Source organism: Myiozetetes cayanensis, unplaced genomic scaffold (genome assembly GCF_022539395.1).
Source record: "Myiozetetes cayanensis isolate MyiCay16 unplaced genomic scaffold, myiCay2020 scf3, whole genome shotgun sequence".
NCBI classification, from domain to species: Eukaryota; Metazoa; Chordata; class Aves; order Passeriformes; family Tyrannidae; genus Myiozetetes; species Myiozetetes cayanensis.
In genome coordinates, this window is record NW_026087521.1 from 63,435,070 (window position 1) to 63,460,943 (window position 25,874).

The window sequence follows — 25,874 nt, forward strand, 5'->3', positions numbered from 1 at the left end:
ACCTAAAGAAGTGAAGGGGATATGGGGGAGTTGATGGGGTATATTAGAGGTGTTGGGGACACTGTGAGCAAAAGAGAACACCAGTGGTTCAGAGAAGAAAGAATGCAAGGCTGAACCCTCAATTCTGTGCCTATATTTTATTTCTCTATCCTTCTTCTGGTCCGACTTCCACAAACATACCCAGAACCTCTTTCCTGATAATTTATGCACTGCAACTTCTTTCAATTTCAAATCACACCTTCATCCTTGCCCAAAATAATCTTCCAAGATCCTGCTTACAAGAGGATTTTTCATGAAGTACATTCACTTCCAAACCACTCTTTCTATGAACTCTCATATGATACTCCACTGAAAACACTTTTCTGCGAAAGTAAGTTGTGGTACAGAGCCAAGTGGACATCCTGTCCCAAAACACAAAATAACAGCCCTGTGTTTAGGAACTTGATTTTCAACTGACTAGCTACCAAGTTCATGGATATTAAATGATTCTATACCTGTGGAAATACAACAGTGGCTCTTAAACCATTTATATGTTTTGCAAAATTTTATCAAAGGAGTTTAATAAGTTAAAAAACATTGAGGCTTTCTTTAAAAAAAAAAAAACAACAAACAAAAAAAACCAAAAATGAAGCACAGGAGCTAACATTATGCATGTTGCACCATTTACCCAAACTCCTAGGATGTTTTTTGTATTCCTTTTTCTGTCACTCATCTCATTTATTCTCCTTCATGGTGTAATCCCCCCTAGTGTCTTGTCTTGTCTCCTGACAGGCTGCAAGCTCTTCAGAGCAGGCACAATTGTCTTACTTGCTATATAAATCAAGCTACATGCTAATGCTAAATTATAATGTTTTGACAGGATTTTTAAGTTGAACCTGATTACATGAAACAATAGAACACTCTGATTTTTTTTTTCCTGAAATTTTCTTCTCTTAAAAAAGGGATACCAGAAGAGGAGAAGTAGGGCATTTATTTCCCATGATTTTTAAAAAACTCATTGTTTTCCTCCTACCTGTCTTTCAGGGAAAGTAAATGAAAAAAGCTGGAGGTCATGGAAGAAGAAAAAAGAAAATAGAGTGAAGAATATAAGGAGTATGAAACAAAACCAAATTCTTAAGTTATAATTTCTAAAACTAAATTCCATGAAAAATACCAGAATAAACATTTCCTTATAGTAGTTTCTGTTGAATGAAAAGGAGTTCTACATTATCTTCCCCCCATTTTTGACAAGTTCTAGAAAAAGCCACAATAATTTTACACTCAATTTATCATTTAAGTGTATTTATAATGACTAATCACAGCTGATGGCTAACTGACAGGTAAGCCACTGTATCTCTTCTCACCACTCATTCATTCTCAACCTCATCACCGTTTTCTTATTGGTTTTTTTTTTGGTGTGATGGTGGACATGTAGTAAGAGTAATGGGAAGTTGTGAAAGCAGTGCTCCCTGACATCTGGCTCCAGGCATTTAGGGATTTAGATAAATAAGAAAAAGAGTATGAAGAAGATACCACCTAGCCTCCAGAAAGTTATCCAAGCTGGTTCCCTGATTTTCTTTGAGATAGTTCTGGACAGTACTGACCAACAGTACTCTGTTTTGTATTTTAGAGAAACAATTCAGTACACAGAAGGGATGGCTCTGGAGGGACCTAAAAGCAGCCTTCCTTCCAATCCCTATGACGAGGTGATCAACAAGACAGTGCCAGGCTCCTCTTGGCAGTGTTTGGTTGGAGGGTAAGAGCCAATGAGCATAAAGTGAATCAAGAGAGGATCAGATTTTCCCCATGAGGACAGCCAGATGTTAAAACAAGCTGTCAAATCAGGGTTGTGCGCTCTCTGTCCTTGGAGGTTTGCAAGCCCTAACTGGACAAAGCCCTGAGTAATCTGATCCTATCTCCTAGATGACCCTGCTCAGAGGAAGAGACTGGACTGCAAGCCTTCTAAGATCCCTTCCAACCAGAATAATCCTATGATTTCCAGAGTACCCATTTGTGTGTGCTCATGAATTTAAAAATCAGCAGCTTTATCTGATTGTGGAAATGTGCTGTACCACCAAACATCTTTTGTGGCCTGGAAACAGAATTAAAATTATCAGCCTGTCTTTACAGGACCCCATTGTTTTGCTTGTCTTCTTTGTTTTTATTAACATTTTTGTGAGAAGTCCCCACACAGAGATCAGGAGTTATGGAATTCTTTCCCTTAGAAACGGTCTTTAGATGTGTTGTTATATTTTGCAGCCTTGATGCCTTCCGTTGCATTTGCAACCTTACAGAACTGACACATTCTCATGTATGCTAAAAGGCAAAGTTGTTACCAAAAATTCCTCCTTCTTGCTGTTTCTATTCACAATGCCATTACTCTTTTCTTATCCTGGGGGGAACATGAGGGTTTAGTCATATGCTCATTCTTTTCCAAGGCATAAACAGTAGCCCTGAAAGATGACTAGCATCTTTATAAAGAAGCTACAGTATGTGGTCCTCACAACACATGGTTCCTATTTCTGTCTTTCTGATAAAAGCATAGCAATGTCAATATTTTTTTTCTTGTGATTTGGCGATTGCCAATGACCTGTATGTCAGCTGACACAGTTAAATCAGAAATTAGCACTCAGTCTCTTTAGAAGACAGAAACATGGACACTGAGCACAAGAAAAATTATAAGATTGTCCACATGATACTCCATTAAACAATGAAACATGTGATCGACTACAAAACAGAGATACATCAGCAAATTTTCCCCGAGGAAGTTTATGGCATTTAACTCCTAAACATTAATTTTATTGTACTGTGTGGGGAACCAATTAACTGAGAGTTTCATTTTTATCAGACATTAGAATTATTGTTCAGAATACAGGTGAATAATTCAGCATATTTCAATTTTATTAGGCTTGGTTTGTTCATCTCTCACATTTTTGCCATTTTGGAAAGGTAGTTAGATATTTCATTGATAACTTTCTGTATATTATTTTATTTAGAACATTTCCAGTACCAACGAGCTGATATCTAAGACACACACAATGTACCTACTGTATATTCACATTTTCCCCCCTAATTGGATATGGTTGAAATAGTGATTAAAGCGCTTTCAGGAAACCTCGTGTTGATGGCATCTGACTGTGAACACAATATGATTTGTTACAACAAATTATCCGCAGGGTAGAGGAGCAATGGGCAAAGAAAAAGAATTCTTGTTTCCAAAATCTGGCATATTTCCATAAAAATAACATAGGTATCAGCAAATATTAGGCTACCTAGAAGCTTTCCTGAGAATTCTCGAATAACCTGGAAAATGTACTTGGGGTAAATCCCACTCCTGGGAATACAGACTTAGCAACTATTGTTTCCTGAGAAAAGAAAACAAATCCTAAAAATCTTCAAATAATTCAGTTTAGAAAACAAAGTGTATTGTTCTCCATCTTCCAGAGAAGAACCTTTTTGGAATTCAACACCTTCAGTCATACTGAAAAGCCTCAGGACTGACACAACATTAGCACGTTGCTCTAAGTGGTTAGTCAACATTTCCCTTTCCTTTAAACGTGATCATCAAATGCTTTAAATAGTGATGGAATGCAGTTTCCAGACTTAATCTTACTTAGCACCTCTGCTTGGGGAAGACCTGTCTTCTTTACAAAGTTTGGGTTATTCTGTGTCTTTTAGTGGAGAGTAGATTGTGAACAGTGCTGCTAAAGCAGGAGCACAGAAGCAGCACAGGGAAGCACTCTGAGCCAGTGCATTCTGATACTTGCATTTGCTGAAGAACACCCAGTGTTGAACACCCTGAGAATACTGTTCTCAGCCTAACTCCTTCTGCCTTTTCTAGGCCCCCAGATGCAGCCTCTTTTGCCTTCCCAAATCTTTATTTTGTTCCCCTTATTATCTGTTATACAGGAGATACAATCATGCCTTAGTATTCCACATACAAATCTATGCATATGTGCATTAATAAAAGGATCACACTACCTACGACTGAAGAGCAGCCTCCTCAGAGGCAGAACTATGCAGTTTTTAAAGGGCACAATACAAAACTTCTTCTCTTCTATCACTTACACCATTTTTATGCTTTCAGAGCACTTCACAAATATTAATTAGCTCTAAATAAATTCTAATTATTTCTAAGAGTGGCCTTAGCAGATCTGTATCATCTGGTGTGAAATCTGACTTCGGTGAAGTCAACAGCAACAGCTCCTCAGACCTCAGCAGAGTTGACATTTCACTTGCCATTGCTAAAATGCTGGGAGTCGTGTGCATTATCCAGTAAGTATCACAAGTAGAGCTGATCTAGTGATAGCAGTAGTAATAAATGATAGGGTTACTGAATGCTGGCTGAGAAGAAAAGAAGGGTTAAATGATCTGAACCAATCTGTAGAGCCCAAATGTGGGAGAAGCTTTGGGAAACGCATTAACCAGGCTCTGCTTGCTTTCAACATCAGCTCAAATGGAAGGTGCTCGTCTGCTGTTAAACCATTTTAAATACTTGGGATACTGGGGTTAACTCCTAACATCTGCTCATGCTGCAGGTCACTAACTTAGTTAATCCACTTTGAAACATCAGCTCTTTATAAAAAGATTTGCATTATACATCTATATAAAAACTACATATTATGTGTACAATAAAATACACATGAAGAGGTTTGCATAGAACTAAAAATATTAAAATTTCAAAAAACACACAATGCATGGATAACTAAGCATGGAGCAAATAAGCAGGTGACGAGTATTTTTCTTGCTAATTGTGGACAATAGAGTCCATCACATACTGCCAACTGATTTTTCTCATAAGAAATAAATACTTTTATTGTAAGTAATAATATTAAATATTTTATATATGCAATTATAACTAGGGATGGAGGTTAAAAATCAACTGGAAGCATAGATTATGAATCTTTTTCTCAAATAGAAATGTAATCCTAATAGAAGTTCTTCTCTTTATCTCTGCCAACTTTACCACCACACAATATGCCATAGAGAAAAAAGGGGAAGTGTCAACTTGTGTAAATTGTCCCTTATGTAATGCAAACCATCTGTTTTAGAAAAACAAAACAAAATGAAAAACCAAGCCACTCCCAAGCATGATCTGCTGTGAAGAAAAAGAAAGAAAAGGAAATTTAGTGCACCGAATTGGAAGCCAAAGACCATGACCTGCCATGTAACCATGGAGAAAATATTTACCCCTTTCCTCCCTGTATTTACCCAATTTTGAAAAATATTTGGAAAAGTATAATCGAACAATTTGCTCTGCACATATTAGAGATTGATATTGTTATATTCTTTTGAGCATTTCATCTGTCTAAAATGTTTTCAACCAGACTGGAACACAAGCAGAAGAAACCTCTTTGTTTTCAGTAACATATTGCACAACTATGCCACCCACCACTGGGTCAGAAGGTACCTGAGTCCTCAGTCACTGGAACCTGGTAAAGTATAGGTGGATAAAGTATCAGCATATTTCTGCCCTGTTCTTCTACTCTTCTTTAGGTAACTGCCACGAGAGGAGTCTAAACAGACCACTGCTATTAACTGCTACAACTATTTTTGTGTTATTTTCAGCCAAATCCTCAGAAAACAAAGTACATGTAGAGTAAAAAGTACTCTTCCTTTCCAGTCTCTCCCTGGGTAAGTCACTGGTCTGCTGGAAAACACTGGCTGAGGAATCCTACCACATATATTCTCTGAAACCATTGGGAAACATACATTTGACCCTCTGTTGGGAGGGACAGGTGAATCAGAAAGCACTGAGTTAATTTGATTTCATTATCTAAGCTGAGTGAAAGTAGAACAGCAGCATAACTAGCTATTCATCATTTTTTCTCTTTTGCTGACCTCGAGGCTTGATCACACATCCTCTTCCAGCTGCAGCTGTGCTGGCTGAAGAACCCACCGTCTCCAACCACAGTCCCCTGCCAAAGGTTACCACTGTGACCAAGCTCAGGGAGCTGGCTCAGTTTAAGCAATTTTAACAGAGGGTCCTTCCTATCCCAGCCTGGACAGAAGCAAGTGAGGGAGTGCTTAACTAAGAAGCTTGGCCTTTATGTGGGAAGTTTGAGGCACAGTGATGAGCAGCTGGAAGTGGTTCTCTCTGCAGCTACTGGGGCTGCAGACAGCAGCAATCCAGCCATCAGGTGTGACCAGGTCCACAGCTGACTAGAGGGAGACCCACAGCACCTTGGATAACATCCTGCTGATTTTCAGACACACTGAAGATCTGACTTTTCAAAAGGGTGCACAACAGTATGAACTTCCCTTTGAAGGTGTCCCCAACAGATATCCAAAATCAACATATTCAGTTGATCATTAGTTAGTTATGAAAGTATCAGTTGTCACAACAATTCTCTCTTCCTTCTCCCCCAAATTTTCAAAACTCCCTTTTATTGAGGAACAGTATAAGAAAATTTTCATAGTTTCTCGTTATTTGTGACTGGAACTGAATTGTCCCAAGAAGATTTTTTATCATTCCTATGTGCAGGTTGTTAATGCTAATAAATAAAAGAATCACTGCTAGAGAATTCCTATCAATCAGCCATAAAAAATGATTCTGAAAAATATATCAGTCCAGAAAAAACGGTAGGTTAGCCAAAAGGGCCAGGAAGATGTAGAAGTGAGGCCCATTTTCACAAGGCACATGAACTAAATTTAGAACACAGACTGGCAGTCATGTGAAGATGCATCTAACGGGGTCTTATGAAGTTCCTAGGAAGGTCTTGCATCCAAAATCAAACTCAGTGAAAGTTGGGCAGTGAAACCTGTTCAGAAGCTGAGCAAATTAATCTGCTCTACATTCCCTGCTGCAGTTCTGTGCTGGTACCCACTTGGCTCAGTTCAAGCCAGCACAGGTGACTGCACTGAAGTTTAGAGTACAAGCATTTGCTAAATATCCCTGAGTCTTAGATCCTAATGCCTTTGTCACTCTTCAAGTGGAGATTTGGTCTCCTAAATCACTCAGGTGCTTTACGAAGTTTTATCTGAAGCTCTTTGGTTTACAGTCCACTACATCTTTGTCAAGTGGACTGATACACAGTAGGGTAAGCAGAAAACTGGGAGAAGTGTATTTTAATGGTCTGTCAAAAACATTACTTGATGTGAACATGTAGTTTCAAGGCAGCTGGGTTCTTCATTGCTACAAGCTTTCTAGGTGTAGCTAAATCCATATATGCTTTTTTGTTTACACTAAACTGTGAGTGAAAAGAAGAAATCCTTTGGACTACTTATCACTTCTCCTCAGCTTCTCAGTCAAATTCAGTCAAACATGCCAGGGAATCACCAAACACAGAGCTGTTTTTCCACTGGCTTCTGCTCAGTCCTAGACCTTGGCATGCAGTTAATTCCTAGCCTTACTGCCAGGAGCAGTAGCAACTTTGCTCTTTTTCCTTTCTTTTTCATTTTCAAGGTTACACAAACACGTAATGTCGTATCTACTTCACAGATGTGAGGAACTATCTTACAGTTAATGTGCATGCAGTAAAAAGAAGGGGAAAAAAACCCCATCTCAACTCTTTCTATCCAAACTGGACTTCATTAACATGGAACTAATTTAATCTGCCAGATATATCTAATAGGGTGCTTTCCTGACCTTTTCCAGGCCTACAGTTATGGCAGCATTCACAGTCAGTGTGGCTTTCAGTTAAACATTCTGTAATGTGAATCACTGCTTCTCCCAGTTGAGAGAAACTGTGTGTGAAATCACTGGAAGAACTGAATGAGCCTACGTTTTGGCACTGCAGCTGCTGAAGGACATGAAGTGTTTAGAGCAATAATTTTCAGTAGTGGTCCCAGTCTGTACAGTATTAAGGAAGGGTATTAGAGGACAAAGAAACTCCAGTTCGTACCCCAGGACTGTGTCTACAATGTTCAGAAACTGAAAGAAATCTGAAGTTGTGGCTAAGCCAGTTTAACTCGAGAAATCTTTTTATGTTCTAAGTTTATGAAACAGCTGAAGTGGCAAGTGCTGAGTAATTCAAAACACCTGATGAATTCATGAGTTAGTCAATGACACAGATGCACACACTGACATGGATATAATAAAGCTAAACATCCATGCTACAGAGACAAAGAAGAGTAGAACAAGCAAGTCCTAGATAACTCAGTAGGAAACGGATGGTAGAAGAGTTGCATAAGCACATATATGAAAACTAGACCATAAAATTCATGCTCTAGCTAAGTCTGTTCATGGACACATAGTTCCTTGATTATTCCTTAACTTGTATTTACTATCATCCTGTTGACAGGAACGTGAAATCCTACACAAGGCTTAAATAAAATTAAAAAATATCTGGGGATTGTAGAGAACAATACAAATCTTTCAAAGATTAAAAAAATAGATGCTACATTTTTTAGTGCTAGGCTCTCATAAATATACTCATAGTTTGTGTTAGTCCATCAAACTGAAAGGCATATGCTATCTTTGATCTCTGTGCAGAACCCCCGTTGAGATTAATGTGAGTTCTGTGTGAAGAAAGAGACTAGAATAGGCCCTCAGTTCACAAATAGTAAGCAGGCTGCTTCAGGAAAAAAACATGTTTTCTTACAACAGTGTTGAAATTTATTTGGAAGTTTCAAATAGCTTCTCTTCAGATACAGGTTCGTATGTGTGGTCACGAGCGTGTTCACTTGTCAAAAAGACCTGTCAGAGAGAAGGTGCCCAAATCTACCTGTTGTGTGAAATGTTTCGCTGTTATGTTGAAACACATACTTCATCTCTGACAACCTTTTCTTATATGGTAACAACTAATCCTCTGTTTCACCCTCATCTCTGCAAATTAAGGGCTTTGTTCATCAGTGAGGTGACACTTTTATACTGACTGGCATGAAACTGTGCCCTATATCCACTTTCAGCTAAAAAAAATATACAGGACTTACTGCATCCCGCTTTGTAGCTGAAACCAGGAGGAAGAAGGAATCCTTGCTGTGCAGCTGCTGCTAGGGTTCGTTGGTCTGGAGGAAATACTGGAATCATTAATGGAGGCAGCTGACCCTGGACCTGCTGAACAAGAGAGGGAGAATCAAACACAGAATTTTTCTGCAGACAATGTCTGCTAACACCCTTTTACTCCTCCTCTGAGGTCAGGTTTGAATACACCTCTCCGTAACGGGGTGTCCCAGTAGCATCCACTATTCACCTTCATCTTGATTACCAAACACTTCATAGGAATTAAATTAATCCAAAATAAACTGAAAGATTCCACATATCTATATCATAGCTATATCCATATACCTCTATATATAGTTCCACATATATGCATACCTATATCCCAATTAATTACTCCCCCTCCCCTCCCCCAAGCCCATGCTGACTCTCTTATCTTTGACTGTAGGGTGGCATTTTCTTCTCTTTTATTGCACTGTGTAACACTATCTCTGCCTCAGACAGTAGCTTTCACCCTGACCGAGCCCAAACACAAAGACATTCCTCTCAGAAGTACAAATAAGTGCGTAAGTAGCAAACAGCACAGTCAGTACTATTTTTCTGCCCATACACATGCACTTATTTGTGCAGGAGAAAAGATAAGGTCTCTGAGATGGTAAGAAAAAAAGGCTTAGACATTTTATTCTCAAATAAAACACAGCTATGTCTGAGGCATTAGCTGTTCAACTCTGCACAGCAACCGTACACAACCATGCAAGTCAAGAAGTGGAAAATATTATATTAAGTGGATATTGCAGGGGACTTCAGACATGCAGAAATTAGTCATCAAAACTGGAAGTTGGCCATGGCACAACATCTAATACGATTGCTTTTACCCAGTTCTGTCAGAGTTTTTAATTGCTAGAAATGGACATCGTCTTTATGTTTCACAGAGATGAGAAACAAAAAGTTTTCTACATGAAAATGCTAAATGACTAGTTTTAATTAAAAAAAAATTTAATTAAAAAAACCCACAGTCAATAAAGGGAGACTGACTCAGTTTTTAAGAGAGCTCATCTAGATTTTTGACGGCACTGTAGAGCTAAGGCACCAGAGGCAGATATGTTATCGAAGACTGCAGTTTCGTTTGTGCCTTAAGAAACTAGGAGAATTAGAGTGTTGATTAGAGCTATGAGCAGAGGCATAAGAAGGTGCTACTCCCTTCATTATTGCCTGCACAGCAGAACTGGCAAAAGAGAACCAGCACAAGCTCCTTGGCTGCCACAGTTCAGACTACAGCATCTGCACTTAATTTTATTTTAATTTAATCTCCTGAAAATCCAGGAGATGTCTCAGTTCACCCAGCACTGTTACAAGGCATAAGACTGATACAAAATTTGGGATGGTAACCTCTTAATTTATGCCAGGACCTGTCAACACCTCTGTGTGTGCTGACTGTATCTTTATAGTCTGAAATAATTTTCAAGGATGAAGTTCAAGACTGCTGTTGATGGAAATTTTTGCAGTGGGAGATTAAGATTGGGACTGAAGCTGGAGTAGATGTAGCTCCAGCCACTCAAGTAGATTGATCCATTTTTTGTTACTTCAGTATTTTCCTTTCTATTCTGATCCTGTTAACTAGAAGACATACATACTTTCAACTGGATTGCTGGAGAAAAAATTACATAAAATGTGATTTATTCTCTATTCCCATTCAGTCATCCTAGTACAGCCCAATATCTGCGTTTTCTTCATGTGTTTATTTTTTGTTTGTTTTGTTTGGGGTTTTGTGGTTTGCTTTTTTTTTAAAGACAAAGACAAAGTAACTATATTCTTTTAGAACAAAAATGAACAGCCGTGTGGAATTTTTGCATAGTACTCTTCTTCGGCAAAGAGCCACAGAACTTTTTTTTTTAAATGGTTTCCAAGGATGAAAGTGACTTTGCCAAGCAAAGAAGCTTCAAAACAGGACTCAAAAACACTAATAGAAAGACAGATGGTTCTACTAAGAGCTCTGCTGCCAAAAAAAATGTTAAAAAAAAAAGTGAAAAAAATGGAGTGATGTTATTGAAGCTGACTGCAAAGTTCTCTGATGACTGCAAATACTCTTGTCCCACTGCAAGTGTTAACTCTGCCTCCAGGGCTAATATAACTAAAGCACCACACACACACAAATTGTCATTGCCAAGCCCACAATGTAGCACAAGTCTGCACTTGATTCCAAGTGACTGCCAAATACACGAGCAAAACACCACACTGAAAAATTCCCATTTAGGAAAACATTTACCAGGAAAATGCCCTTTCTTCTTAACTCTGAGTGCAGCATTTCATTTTTTCAAATCGCTGCTCCTCTTTATCTCTCCAAGGGGCCTTATACCCACTAATTTCAAATGACACAACCCCGGTTGCATTAAGGAGGTAAGAACTATAGAGTGATGAAGATGGTTTGCATGGATACAGAAATAACGCAGTCAAAACAATGTGATTTTCATTCCAGGATGGAATGTATGTAGCAGCACTCAAACAGCTACACTTCATTTTCTCCAAAATATAAATAAATGCAAACGTTAGTTTATTTTAATCCGATTACCTGACACAATACAATATAAATTACGGAGTCTTCGTTTTTAAGGCTCATTTAACTACCACATCTTAACTTTTGTTACGTTTATTATTATTAACTAGAATTGCTAGGATACAGCTGTCCCAAGAGGCACCAAATACAGGCCCTCCTTTTGCAGTTTTACATGAAGGGCATTTCCCTCTTTTTTTTTTTTTTATTTTTATTTTAAAGCTATTACTATGTCAGTTACTTCCCTCTAATGGCTTTTATTATATGGCTTACATACTTTCCAATGTTTTCTGGATGGTAACTTCTTGATACTGCATTTCTAATTTGAACATAATGGACTGCAAATCAGAACTGTTTTCCAGACCCTTCAATTTGTTCTGCTAATGGACATATGTCCATAAAAAGAAATGACTTTTCAACAGTCTAAGAATGTACATAGCTGTCAAGATTCTCCACTTGCCAGCCTTTCTATGTGATTACCTCTTCTTAGTTCTAATTTCCTAGAAGTGAAAACTGTATTTGAAATCCTTACAAAATTCCCAATGGATTTTATGGGCTACAATTTCACCTTGCAACTTCTCATCTACTTTATGATGTTAGTTTGGATGATACAGATACAATCTTCCAAGGGCCTATTTTTTTCACTACACACACTACTGCCACAATGTCAGCTGATCACACAGTTCCCTGATCTTCCTTTTAATTGAATGCCACATTAATCAGAAGTATTCTTGTACTGCATGACAACCCGCAGGGACATGGTACACACAGAAAAGGCATGGAATGCACATAAAATAACAAAGAAACAAACCAAATGTCATGAGACCAAAATATTCTACACAATCAATTCACTAGTCAAGGAATTCAGACTTTCATATCTCTGACAAGTGATTTGGAGCAAAAGGAAGCCCCATGTTACAATGAAAGACATACCCACTTGACATTTAGTTTGTGAGAAATAACACCCCTTAAGGAAGCACAAGAGTTCAAACAGTCCAAGAAAGTAAAGGTTCTCTAATTCATAATGACCACAGTAAGACATCTTCTGTAATGGCGACGTATTTTAGGAGCATGAGGAACTCCAACCAAGTTTAACCTAGAGCCAAACCAGGGAAACTTCACACTTGCCACTGAAAATCCAAAAACGAGACCATCCCTAAAGAACTTATCAATGCAAAAACCAGTATGAGCACATCACAAGAAACTAATAGTGTGTCTACTGTCCAAGTGGGAAACTGAGGCACCCAGAGTTGCCTGTAGAGATTTTTGATTTTGAAAAGCGCCTCACTGTATCTTTATCTGGACCTTTATTCGTTTCAGTGCCTTTGAAAAATCTGGCCCTAAGTGACTTACCATATCAAAAGAAATTTGTTAGTAAACTTGGAACCAACTCAAGCTGTTGAAGCCTGGGCCAGCATCTTCAAACGTCTGTGCATGTCCTTTATGACTTGACCATAACAAATCCAACCACACCAAGTCATATATTCAGTATAGCCAGATCAGATTCCCAGCATTCCCAGCTTCATTATAATTGCAGTATTTCCGCCTAAATTCTGGTCTCCTACCTACTTTTAGGAACATACTATGGTTACCACAGCTACCTAAGCACTAAGCAGTATGTTTTTAACAGTTACCCCTACTGTTTGTTACTAGCTCCTGCTGTGACTTAAATAAATTCAGATTGCAAACACTTGACAACTACAGTTCTACTCTGTTTTCTGTAAAATGTCACGTGTGCTTTGGGTCACTATGTAAATAGCTACACAGGAAAAATAGTTTAAAGAAACATTGAGACTGCAAAGTTAGGCATTCAAATCTTAGGGAATGCCAGAATCAGGGTAGCATGCATGACCTTATTTTGGTCCTTTATGCCCATGTATCCTGACAAAGTCTTTAACTGGAAGTTCCCCCCTCACCCCCACGACTCTTGCTTAATCTAGAAGTCTTACAATATTTCTCAAATAACATAAACCCATACTTTCAACAAACCTAAGCCTCTAACATAGCAGCTGCTATTAGTTTTATTTATTTTCTCCTCATACCCTTTCACCAATTTCATTTCCGCAGTTGCTCATTACATGTTTATTAGCATCAGCTTTTATGTAAGTTCTCCTCTCTCCAAGGTAAATATCTCAACGCATTTCTCGGCATCCACATATAACACTTTCCACTGAGGGGCGGATACTGCTCGTCCACCCACCTCTAGTTCTCCAGAAGCAATTCTACCCCTCTTGGTGAGACTGGTGACGGAGTAACGAATTACTCAGTGTGAATAAGAATGGCTGCTAAAAGCAACACTCTCTTCTCTACAAACTGACAAAACTCTGAGCAGTACTTTACTCTTGAACTGTTCAGAAGATGTGCCCGTCAGGAGCTGTACAAGCACAGAGTCTTTACGTGGCATCTTCACGTAGAAGATTGGCTAATTTTTATTTTCATTTGAGTTATTCTCAGCTGCCTCAAATAAGTTCAGCTTTTACATTCCTAGAACAGTGGATGCACATGAATTATTCTATTAACTTCAAACCGTTGTATGAATATCTTCTTGCCTGAGATGTGTTTGTAAGTTAAGCATCTCTTCTACTGTTTATGAAAGAATGTAATGCACATTTAACATGCAGTAACATAAATCTGTCCTTCAAAAATGACATGTTTAATTGCATTGGTCCCCCTTCCTCCAGAAACACTTGGCTCCTGGTGGTGCACACTATGCTGAAGGACCGGATTCTTTAATTAGCACATGTGTTGGCCACCTCTTTCTCTCTCCCTCACCCACCCCCCCAATGTCTATCTTAAGGGAAATAAAAATATATGTCCTCATATAACTACAATCTGCTATTTTCCCTTACAGTGACGTTTAAAATAAGAAAAGAAAATGTTGTTCTCTTTCTCTTCCATATATCAATTCCCTAAATTGACATACGTGTGTCCTAAATCTTTACAGCAGGGAGCCCTGCCCATCCAGGTTATGCAATGATCACTCTCCTGCTAAGTTTGAGGTGGATTTTTATGGGGTGCTTAGTGAATGCTTAGGATGCAAACCAGAGGGTGGATGGCAAGAAGGAGAGATGCAGAGAGGAAGACACTGATGGGAAAGAGAGTACACCCATTCCACCCCATGCTCTGTAGTTTTTACCACTGCAGAGCAGCTCACTCTTCTACCAGATTGGTAGAGGGTATCCTGACAAAGGACTTTGTGAAAGTTTTTTCTTCCTAATCACTACTTGTAAATTCTTCTGCAGTGGATGACTTGGGTCCTAAATACTGGTTTCCCTTTGATGCTAAGAGGCTTACACAATTCATACCAGTACTTACCAAAATCCACCCTGTCCAAACACCTCAGTTCACTCAACAGCTCTCACTGTTCTCACAATTGCTTGCAAGCAATGATACTGATGGTAGAAAACACACTCTCCTGGTAAGAAGCAAAAGGGTATTTAGGGAGACACCTCCATCATTCACCATACACACACAACAACTCCAACAGCAGAGGAGAGCTCCATTTGGAGAGTGGTGTGGAAAAAAATTTGATAGAATATGGAGACAATCCTTACCAAGCAATGGTATATACACAACCTGGCTCATGAAAACTACAAGGAACAAACTTCCAGGAGAAGCGAAATGCGTCTCAGGAATTACATAAACTTTTTTCATTTAAAAAAACCAAGGCTTTTAAGGCTGGAAACTTTCTGTCTCTGCTCAGTCCTTTAAGAGAATGCAGGTGTCACAACCAGCATCCATCTCAAATTCATCTCATCAAAAAGTCTGTAAATGAACACACACACAGCCTTTTTAACTAAAGTGCAGAGAAGTGCCTTAAACTGCCAAATAATACAGACAGTAGCTGTTTCCATGTCGATAACTTGCTTCCAAAGGCTTCCATCCTCCACTTCATACCACAGAACAAAATGCACTGGTAAGAGACAAACACCTCCAGCAGCACTTTAAAGGACAGAAGCCAAAAGGATTTTTTGCATTAAGGAACATCTCTTGGATATCTCCAAAGGAAAAAGTAGTATTACTTATTCATTTCTGTAACTAAAATGAAGAACTTCAGAACCCTTTTTTTTGCCCTTTTTTTTTTTGTGGTTTTTTTTTGGTGTGGGTTTTTTTGTTGTTGTTTTGTTTTGTTTGGGTTTTTTTTGTTTGTTTGTTTGGGGTTTTTTGTTTTTTTTTTTAAATATTTGATTTGGTACAGAAAAAAACAGAGAGAGAAGGGAAAAGAAGTAAGATGACTTTTTTTGCATTTGGGATGATTTGTAACAAGAAGTATTCACACTTGTGCCACTTAGCATGTAAGGAACCTACAGGGCACTTCTGCCACAGAGGCACTGGAACAAATAGCCTAACTGAAAAGGAAGAGACCACCTGAAATAAAAAGAACATAAACTGGAATTCTTTCCAATATGCAGCTGTTTTAAGACAAAAGCCTAAGAGTTCACACAGGAAAGGCTGCTCCAGACTATAGAACACCCCAGTGTGTGGGGTTCTCTGGCAAAACCAGGACTTTCAGAGCAAGCTACTGTGATTCAGGTAACAGCTACACTGGAAGACTGAAGTGCACTCTCAAAAGAACTCTTTCTAATCCCAGCTCAACTGCCACACTCAAAATAATTTGCTCTTTCATTTTTACAGAAGAAAAAGATTCGTTGTTTGGTTGATTGAGCCACTTGTTTCATGAAGAGGTTAAAGTCAGCAGAGGACACAAAATTGGCTTTAGAGGTATGATGACCAATGTCTCAGCCAAAATTACTTATTTCACCTTACTTAATATTCATACAAAAACTATGTTTCTCATGGCATAGCTTCCAAGCACCTTGGCACCTTGTTTAAATGTTAGTATCCCTCCTAGAAGAATAAGCCATGACTATAATGGAATCCTGCCACAAACTTGTGGCTGTCAAAACTGCTGATTTATATGCTATATTGTCCCCCATTTGTGCTTTTGCTGGCTACAAGCAACTTGCTCCCAAAATGCAACTGTCATGTAGCAAGAGTTAATCTGCAAAGTCACTTCCTTCAAACTGGAAAATCTATGAGCTTACATTAATGACTGATGCTACCTCGCAGAGTATGATGGAGCACAGAGTTTCCAGATGCTTGGTTAATGCTTTTCCCAATGAGGTCTGGACCAGTGCTGATTGCTCTAGCAGTAAGCTATTCAGTGAAACATTTGTCAGTGAAAAGAAAACAGGTGTGAGATTTCCTGATGTGATTTAAAAGACAGCATGCAGGATAATTTCTTGAGCAGCGCATGTGTACTGTTTTCTACAGCTGATCTATTATATATTGGTTCAGTTATTCAAGTTATAATGAACTGTGGGTTGATTTGTACATAAAGAATGAGAGATAAAAAGCAGTATACTTCCCTTATCATTGTTCATATCAAGCTTTCAGAAGTGACCTGTACACTTTTTCTTCCAATTTTCCATGTTCTGTTTAAAAGGACTGAAGTGGCCAAATTTTGAGCCTTGCATGCTAACCCAGCCCTCTTTCTTTTGAAAGTCACTTCTTCGGTGTACTTAGTGCTCACACTTTACTAGATGAAAAGTCTTCGTCCAGTAGTATCATGGATTGCTGTCAAAAGAGCTCTGTAAAGAAGGTCTGGTATGAAGCGCTGCTGCAGAGGGTGCAGGGAAGGGCAAACAGGGCAGATTTGTTAATGGGGGATGTTTCTATTTGAGGATGTCAGAATGGCAGGTATAACAGTCCAGACAGGGGTGTAGAATCTGGAGGATTTTTCCTGTAAGAGCACAGGGCTTTTTCAAGATTGACTCTGCAAATCTCAAAGTTATTAATCAAAGGGTAGGCTGTAAGAACAATAGGAATGGGTAGGAAGGCTCAGAACTAGCATGGCACTTAGAGAGAAGGGAGAAGTGGAAGAGGAATCATCCAAAAAATGACTTTTCAAGAACTTCTGTGAATGCTGGAAGTCAATAGACTCAGGTAGGGAAATAAATTTTAGTTTTACACGCCATCACGGGCAGCAAGTCTGGCTCCTTCTTGACAGATAAATTCTGTGACCTAGGAGAAATGCCCCACCTTGCTATCTCTTCAGAACTTTTGAAGCGCCTTTGGGCTCATCCCAAGTATTGTTGTGCAAACCGGACCATAAAATGCTTGGCTATAAACCTGCCCAAGATGAGTTCCAGGTTGAGAATGCATCTTAGGTAATTTATTCTAAATAATTTTCTAAAATGATTTAAACTTTAATATTATTTCTAAATAATTTCTTAATTTATCCTAACCACAGTTCTTACTCCTGTGTAGAGTGAAGCAATGCAGCTTTTGGAGTGTGAACCTACTAACCAAAGACCTCTTTAGTGCATTCTCCCCAAAAGATCAAGAAATGAGTGGCAAGAGCAAGGATGATGCCATTATTCTTAAGCAAGTGGTATTTTTGACATATAAAATTTTTCAGAGGCATCTGTTTTAAGACCAGCTGCTACACCTCCCCCTTTATCCCTTGTTGATTTTTCCACAACATACTCAACTAATCATTCTGATGTATAAATTGCAGCAATATTTTTCCTGTCTACTGTTCCAAACCCCCAAATTCTTAAACCGAAACAGGGAGAACAGTTCAAATTAGGAAACCACCGTATTTGAGGTGGTGTATAGATGATGGCTGGTTCCATGACCTCATTTTTGGCCCAATGGTAAGGTTCAAATTCAGAACAGATCAATATCTAAGACCTAAACCACTAACAGTGGACTGCCTTCTTCAGAGACTGGGTATTTTACTGATGGCACAGAGGCACTTGTGGAGAACAGCTGTGAATCAAGAGTAGCACTCAGTCCATTGTTCAAACACTCGTTATGAGTCACCCATGACACATTGCTTGCAATGATTCTCTAAATAATTACATCAAAATATTTAAGTCTTACCAACTATGATGAAACAATTCTACTTTTATAACCCCTAGCGCAGAAAGCTTGCCTTCTTATGTCAGCGGACACAGAAGACGAGGAGATTATTAGAATTATGCCTTATAATAACTACTTCTTGTTTTGGTTTGGGGTTTTTTTTTGGTGCCAATTTCCTTAATATGATTTAGTGTAATATTACCATACAGAGAGGAAAGGGTATTCTTTCAAGCAAAACCCTAAGGTTCCAAGACGTGTTTTTCACTCAGCATCTCTTTGACAAGTGGAGTATCATTAATTAAAACAAACACAACAATTTTAGTGTGTAGGCGGTGGGCAAGAAACAGGGGTTATTTAATATCATGTAGTGGGCAGAAATTCAAAACCCATTCGGCTGCTGAACAGTGCAATGGTATAAACAAACATGAAAGTCTTATCAAAGTCATCCACTTAAAATCATAATATCTAGAAAAAGAGAGAAAAAATAGACTTAAAGGACTAAAAAAAAAAATTTCAGCACTAGAATTCAGTAGCTCCTCTTGCTTTCTTTAAATGGAAAGGTTGAGGAACATGGTTAATAAAACTGTATACCATCTAATACAGTACAGGGAAAGAAACATTCTTCATGGTATGATCAGTGTAGACTCCTGAAGAATTGGGTCTGCTCACAAAATCTTACACCAAGATCCACTGACTAAACCCTCTGAATGCACTTTCTTTTTCCCAATTTTACTATTGTTAAATCAGATACATGTTTCAGCCTAAGTCTGGTGTCCAGTGAGATCAGTTTCAGAGCACAACCTGCTACAACAACTCAGCGTAATTCTTTCCTGAAAACAAAAATATTATTATTATTACTACTACTATTATTGCTATTATTATTATTGCTGTCATTATTCCTATTATTTTTATTGTATATAGAGTTTTACTGCTTTCCACAAGATCTTAAAAACCCCTGCACTTCAACGTTGGACAAATGGCCAGGAAAGCTCAGACCAAATGTTAGTAGAAACCTCTATGGAAAACACATTTCTAGTATGGATAGCCTCTAATTACTGCCCAGGGAAATGCACAATAAAGACCTCTTTTCAATCTTTCAGCTGTTCAGACTTGTTTCTGCCTGTATCTTCTGACAGTGGAAGTGTTCCTCAGTAGAGTTCAGTTTTACCATCAAAAGTTTGATTTTAAAAGGAAAATGGATTCAGGTTGCAGAAGAAATACTATTTAAATAGATACCTCGCCACCTTTCCATTCATGCCCTGATGCTTTTTTTCCCTTGTTACCAAAATCCTCATATAAAAATGTTTTTCACAAGTTTTGTTTGGGAACATTTTTTGAATAGGCCTGAAGACAGTCCCTCATTTTGTGCCTACAATTTAGTGACAGCAATGCAGTTAAAGCACAATTAACTGTAGATAGACTGATAAAGTTTAGACATCTCATCATTTGATTTCTGTGTACAGCCAGGTAACCAGCTATCCAAATTCTGCAGATTTTTACTGCATTGAATTGCAGACACAAATATTTTGATTGCCCAAAACATTTTAGCTTTTTTCCCCTCTGCTGTCTCTTTCAGTTCTTCCTTGTCTTCCTCCTCCTCCTTTATTATTAAAACCATGAGGAAAACAACAAAGGGGGGTGGGGGGGGCTAAAAAAAAAGACAAGACTAAATGCAATTGGGTTTTTTTGGCACTTGTAGATATGGACCATGCAACGGAGAAGAAACTTGAAGAAGGTGCTCCTACCTCACGGGAGTACCTCTCATCATAAATCAGTTTTTAATTTTACTGGTAGATTACAGCAACCAGATAAACATTTGCTGCCTTGCCTCCCCTGGATATTGCTCTTTGAATCGGCTTGGCTATTCAAGGTGCAGTTTAGGAGTGGGAGCCCCACCTGCCTTACAGCTCCCAAGACAACACCTGAGAGGGGTGCAGTCGGGGAAAACAGAACCGCGTTCACAAAGCAGAACACGCACACGTAACAGAGCAGTGCGGGATCTCACAAGAGGGGGGAAAGTACAACATAATGAAAATGAACAATCTTTGGGTATTTTCTTCCTAGTCTGAAGTAGTTCTTGAACGTACAAGCATTTTTTTCTGGCTTGACTGCCTTTAAATATACACATACCATACTCCTAGCTCAATTTTTAAGCCACTATAGGTATTAGAGAACAATTTACATGTGATTTGCATTTTTTTCCCTGTGCCTGTGGTTTTGGTAAGTCTTCCAAACCTAATGACTGTTCTTTTGGCCAGCAACATAAATGCTGTAATCACACAATTATTGTGCTGGGAACAGTTTAATTCAGCATTTTGTTCTCAACCACAGAACAATTACTCAACAATTTTGGTTAACCATACTAGCTCACTGCCTGGAGAGGAAGCAGAATATTCACAAAATCTATTGTCTTACATAAAGGCAGTCAGTAGATTCTTATCTATTATAACTTTCCAGCATCTCTTTGCTCTTTGAGGTACTTCCACATAATCCCAGTTAATGAAAATAAATTACTAGCAGCACACTGTATTAGCTTATTCATCTCTATCTGTTGAATGCTTTTAATTGTGCATTTGCATACTAAAGAGAAAGGTAGATGGGATGTATCTGGGAGAGAGGAATGTAATAGAGAACTGTAAAAAGCTCTGAAAACTACTACAGTGATGTTATCCATCTACTCTATTCAAAGCATAAACCTTGGACATTCAGGACTTATTTTTAAGTTCTGCTCTTAAGCCACCCATTTCTCTTCAATGAAAAGAAAAACAACAACAACCACAACACAATAGTAAGAATAAGAACATAATAGAAGAAATTTTTTGATCAATTGATTTATTCCTATAACTATTTATACAGAAAGACTGTTGGCCATGAAGTATTCCCAAGATCTCTTTAAGAACCACCTGAGGCAGAGAACAAGGTTCTAACCCAGAACGCAGTCTCTGAGACTGGATGCTCGGTGCAATTGAGAATCAGGGGATTACTAAGGTTCACTAACACAAATTAGCAATTTTCTTTTGTGCTACTATAGGACAGCCCCAGGTTCAATGTAAAGGTGATGATGAACCTCATGACACTCATCATGTCACATGTGACATGACAGCACTTGGTACCACTGAGTTTGGATGAAGGGAAAGTGGGAAAAGCCCTTGAGTAGTCTTCAATCACTCACGGGCATGACAGAGGATGTGTAGATTTATATAAAAACCCCAATATTTTTGCCAGATGAACAGTTTTGTAAATGTTTACTCACATTTTGTTTGGGGGTTTTGTTGTTTGTGGTTTTGGGGGGGTTGGGGATTTTTGTTTGTTTGTTTATTAATTTAAGCACTTAACAGGCTTTGTGTGGTAGACCTGATTCACAATAAATTGACATGAAGTTCTGAGACCTCAGCAAAAATAGATTTAAGTTAATTAACTATTAGGATCCTCACACATTTTCTGCTCTAAATTTCAGTTCTGGAAGCATTTTACCTATGCAAATAAAAATATTTTAGTAGCTCCTTTCCCACTTTTGTTTTTTGCCTTGTCTTGCCAGTCACTGGGAATATTTTCATTCAGAGTTGTAAATCTGAAAATGACAACTCTGGCAACGCTACTAAACAAGTAAAATTGAACTAATTAAACAAAGCTGATGCAATAAACAGTTTAATAGTTAGAGATATCATAAAGGAAACCAGTAGTAAACATGGTGAAAACATAAGAATAATATTTGATTTTTTTAATGTCTTTAGCTTTTAAGAAGTATTCAGCTCAGAAAAGGGATTTTGTAATAATCATTATTACTTAAGGGCAAAATTTGACCTGTAGGAACTTTGTGTTGAGTCCTTGCTCTGCTGAAGTCAATATAAATTGACCCTGATGACACTCTGCAGAAAAAACTTAATTTAAAAGAATAACTCTAATTAAGAAAAAAAGACAAGGCATCTATGGAGCAGAACATGGGTGCAAATGTCATTATCATCAGGACACTGAGCTATGACACTTATTTTTTTGCTCCATTTATGACATGAGCAATAAGTACTGTTTTGCTTAAAGCCCGGTTTCAGCAGATGAGAAGACAGGCCTTGTCTCTCCTGAGATGTGGGAGACACAATGTGTGGGAGACACTTAGGAAAGAGAAGTCCCAAGCCAGTTCTTTCAATTTCTTAGGCAACTGTTAAGCTTTCACCAGGCTACTGCTTAAAAAAAAAAAAAAAATTAGAAAAAATAAGAAGAGGAGAAGATCCCTTCCTTAACTGCTGTATGTGGGAAAGGAAGCCACTACTTTTTACAGTCGTGTCACTGTGCTCCGGGAACCTGTGTGCTGAGCCTTTTGGGTGCTGCCAGTGCTGCTCTGCCTCGTTTCTGGATTGTGATGACCCTTAGGCAGGAGTTAAGCATTTAGGTGTTTAGACCGGAGCAGATTCAGGGCATGCACAAGAGGAGAAACACAGAAAACTCTCAGATTGCATCAGCAGGTGCTGTGTATGTTTAGATGCCCCCAAAGCTTCAGATCTCATATTTGAACTACAGATCTTAGAAGCTCTGTCTAAATGATGTCTGGACAGGACATGTGTGTGAACTCAGGAAGCACTTTTGGGACCCTCCGTTTAGATGTTCCCAAAGGCTACCGAAGTCCTGTTATCAGAGAGTAAGTCCCCTTTTTTGATGTGACCCTAAGCCAGAAAGGTAAGAATTCTACAGAAAATTACCTCACCAAAAAACGTTTAACCACGTTAGAGCTCCTAGTACCGTTCCCATACTCTCCGCAGGCAAGGCAATAAAACGGCAGCAGTGCTACACAACAACACCCTGCTTGTGCATGGACATCGCTAACAAAAACACAGTTGCATTCCTGCAGCCAAATGGTTTTGAATAAAATAATCATGGAGCTCCTTGGCACCTAAAGGAATGGCTTAGGACATGAACTGCTGGCTTACAGAGTGGCCTTGAAACCTGTTATATATATACAAGCACAATAGTAACACTTCGATATCCCGTAACAAATGTAACTACAGATACGTCTAACGTGTGGTAAGGCAAATGAAAACCTATCTAAAGTCTTTGGATTCAATAACTTTTCCCAAAAAGAAAATTATTATTTCAGCAGTTCAAACTTGAAATATTTCACCAGAGAGTTTGTTCATTAAAGTGTGACCCATTCTGAACACACCGTGTCCCTTTAAGACTAAAAGTCAGAGCTGTGTGCTCTGAGCCTTTTCATCAAGATGACTCATTCATTCATGGGCAGCTTGGATTGTATGGCTGGCTTATGGTAGCACTCTAAATTAGTACTCACACAATGGAGAGCTTATACAATTGCAGTAGTCCATATCCAGTAAAACTGCCTTAGTGCCTTGAATAATGGGCCTTGCTAAGTCTCTAACAGTTCTGTAAGAACCTCTAAACAGCTGCACACAACACATGACCTGTGCCATCTTTACAATGCCTGCTAACCATGAAAGCAAGCTTTGGGAACTATTTCCTCTGCACCCTCACCATTGGACAGCATCAATCCCTTTGCTTTTTAGAGAACAAGGGGATTTTTTTCCCCCCCTCCTCTTTCTTTCTCACTTTTTTTTTTTTTTTTCTTTTCCTTTCCAATCAGCTCTCCACTGATCATCCTTCACACTTTAGCCTCTGCCCCAGAATACTCCGGACAATAGTACTGATTCCATCTGTGCTCTCCATTAAAGCCCTCGTAATCCTCCTCCGAACAGCTGGACGCTCAGACTCCGCACACAGACACTCCTTCTGTGGAACTGTTTGGCTACAATTACGTTGAGCTCGTGCTTATTTCAAGTCCCTGCCTGCAAATGCCTTCCGAAGGGTCCCCCAGGGCTGCACGGCAGAATGTCCTGACGCAACAAATCTAACAATACGTCGAGACAGACCCACACTCAGGCGAAAATGTGCTGCTAAGTCACCTCAGTGCCAAGCAGCACTTAAAAGTTATTTTTCAGAAAAATGACAATATTAATGACAAGCTTCAAACTCCCACCATGTCATTAAGTAATCATGGAAGAAGCATCCTCGGTTATTTAATCAAACGGTTTCAATACCTTTATTTTAATGTCACAAGCGCTGCAATGCCTGAGTTTTGCTTAGAAGCCTCCTTTTCAAGCGCTGCAGTGGTTTGGCTCTCTCCTGGAACAGCATCTGTTCAGGAGAATGATCTGACCACGTCTTGAAATGACTGAATGTTAGGGAAGGACCAGTAGAGCACACCCACAGGCTGGTCTAGCTGCGTGCCTTGATTTTTCTAGGGACCTAACCTTCCTCAGATTCAACCAGTGGAGTAAGTCTCCATCACATTTCAGTATGTTCAACAAGTATTCAGAAAAACGCAAGAATAAGTCTAATGACGTTTATGAGAAGCCTATGCTGATATTCTAATTAAAGTCAACAGTGAGTCCTACACATCTAAGTGCATCCTAAGTATTACAACGTGAGTGCATGGTTGCCTGTGCCTGTATACACACACGCATCATCTGCGCCCATACAGAACTATAAACACACACGTTTTCTCCAGTAGATGTGTGTGCACACGTCTCACACACCACACGAGCACATGAGGAACGCTATCTATAAATCCCATTTCTGGTATTTATTTCAAAATGTAAATGTGTGTGTACGTGCACATGTACTGATATTTACACATATATTTATACACACCGTACCCACGAAACAGATGCCCCACGCACAGGAGTCCACACGCATATGCAAAGCATGTAGGCATGTACCACAGGAGAGATGGTGATACCCAAGGGAAAATTCAAATCAGAACACAAACAGTATTTATCACATACCTCTAACAGTTTCACTTGCACAGCGTACGCTCTCCCGTCTGAATGGGGATGAAATCATACAACCCCAAATCTCTCGGAAGCATATTTTCTCTGCAGTCAATTGACAGACCCATGCCTCTTCTTTCCCAGCTTTTCACGTAATACTACTGAGGTGCCATATTACCCACACTCAGTCCAAAGCCAGAGGCACTTTTAGGCTTCTCTGTTTTGTAACCCACAAGAGCTAAAATGAAAGTGGTTTTATAATGGACCCTTACCAGAAAGATCAAGAGGGACTATTTACAAGAGTATGTAGTAACAGGACAGGGGGAAGGGTTTCAAACTGAAGGGGAACATTTAAATTGGATATTAGGAATAAATTCTTTACTGTGATGGTGGTGAGGTACTGTAACAGGTTGCCCAGAGAAGCTCTGGATGGCCCATCCCTGGAAGTGGTCAAGGCCAGGCAGGATGGAGCTCCGAGCAACCTGGTCTAGTGGAAAGTGCCCCTGCCCTGGCAGGGGGGTTGGAACTAGATGATCTTTAGGATCCTTTCCAACCCAGGCCATTCTATAATTCTACAATTATTAAGAGAAGTGGATGATTCACAGTTTCACAATGTGGCCCACAACATCTGCATGTAGCCTTGAAGCAACTCCAGACATTAGACTCCAATCAAAACATTATTTATGGAAGAGCTATTGCATGTACGTTATGTAAGTTTATTTGACCTACGGTATGAAGCAGTTTAAAGGCAGAAGGCCTCAAAAATGTATCCCAATAATTCTTCTAAATCACTCCAAAACCTATTTAAACAGATTTTTAA

The 25,874-nt window shown here is 38.9% G+C and overlaps 1 protein-coding gene across 19 annotated transcripts in view; it reads right to left on the bottom strand.

Moving 5' to 3' along the window:
• SOX5 (SRY-box transcription factor 5) overlaps positions 1–25,874 on the bottom strand; it is a 638,539-nt gene that overhangs the window by 95,644 nt on the left and 517,021 nt on the right. For 13 of the 19 annotated variants that reach the window (XM_050323666.1, XM_050323662.1, XM_050323669.1 and 10 more), the window contains one exon: positions 8,854–8,977. In XM_050323666.1, the coding sequence (XP_050179623.1) occupies positions 8,854–8,977 (124 nt within the window). The remainder of the gene's footprint in view (positions 1–8,853; positions 8,978–25,874) is intronic. The other 6 variants (XM_050323679.1, XM_050323678.1, XM_050323677.1 and 3 more) reach the window with 1 other exon arrangement.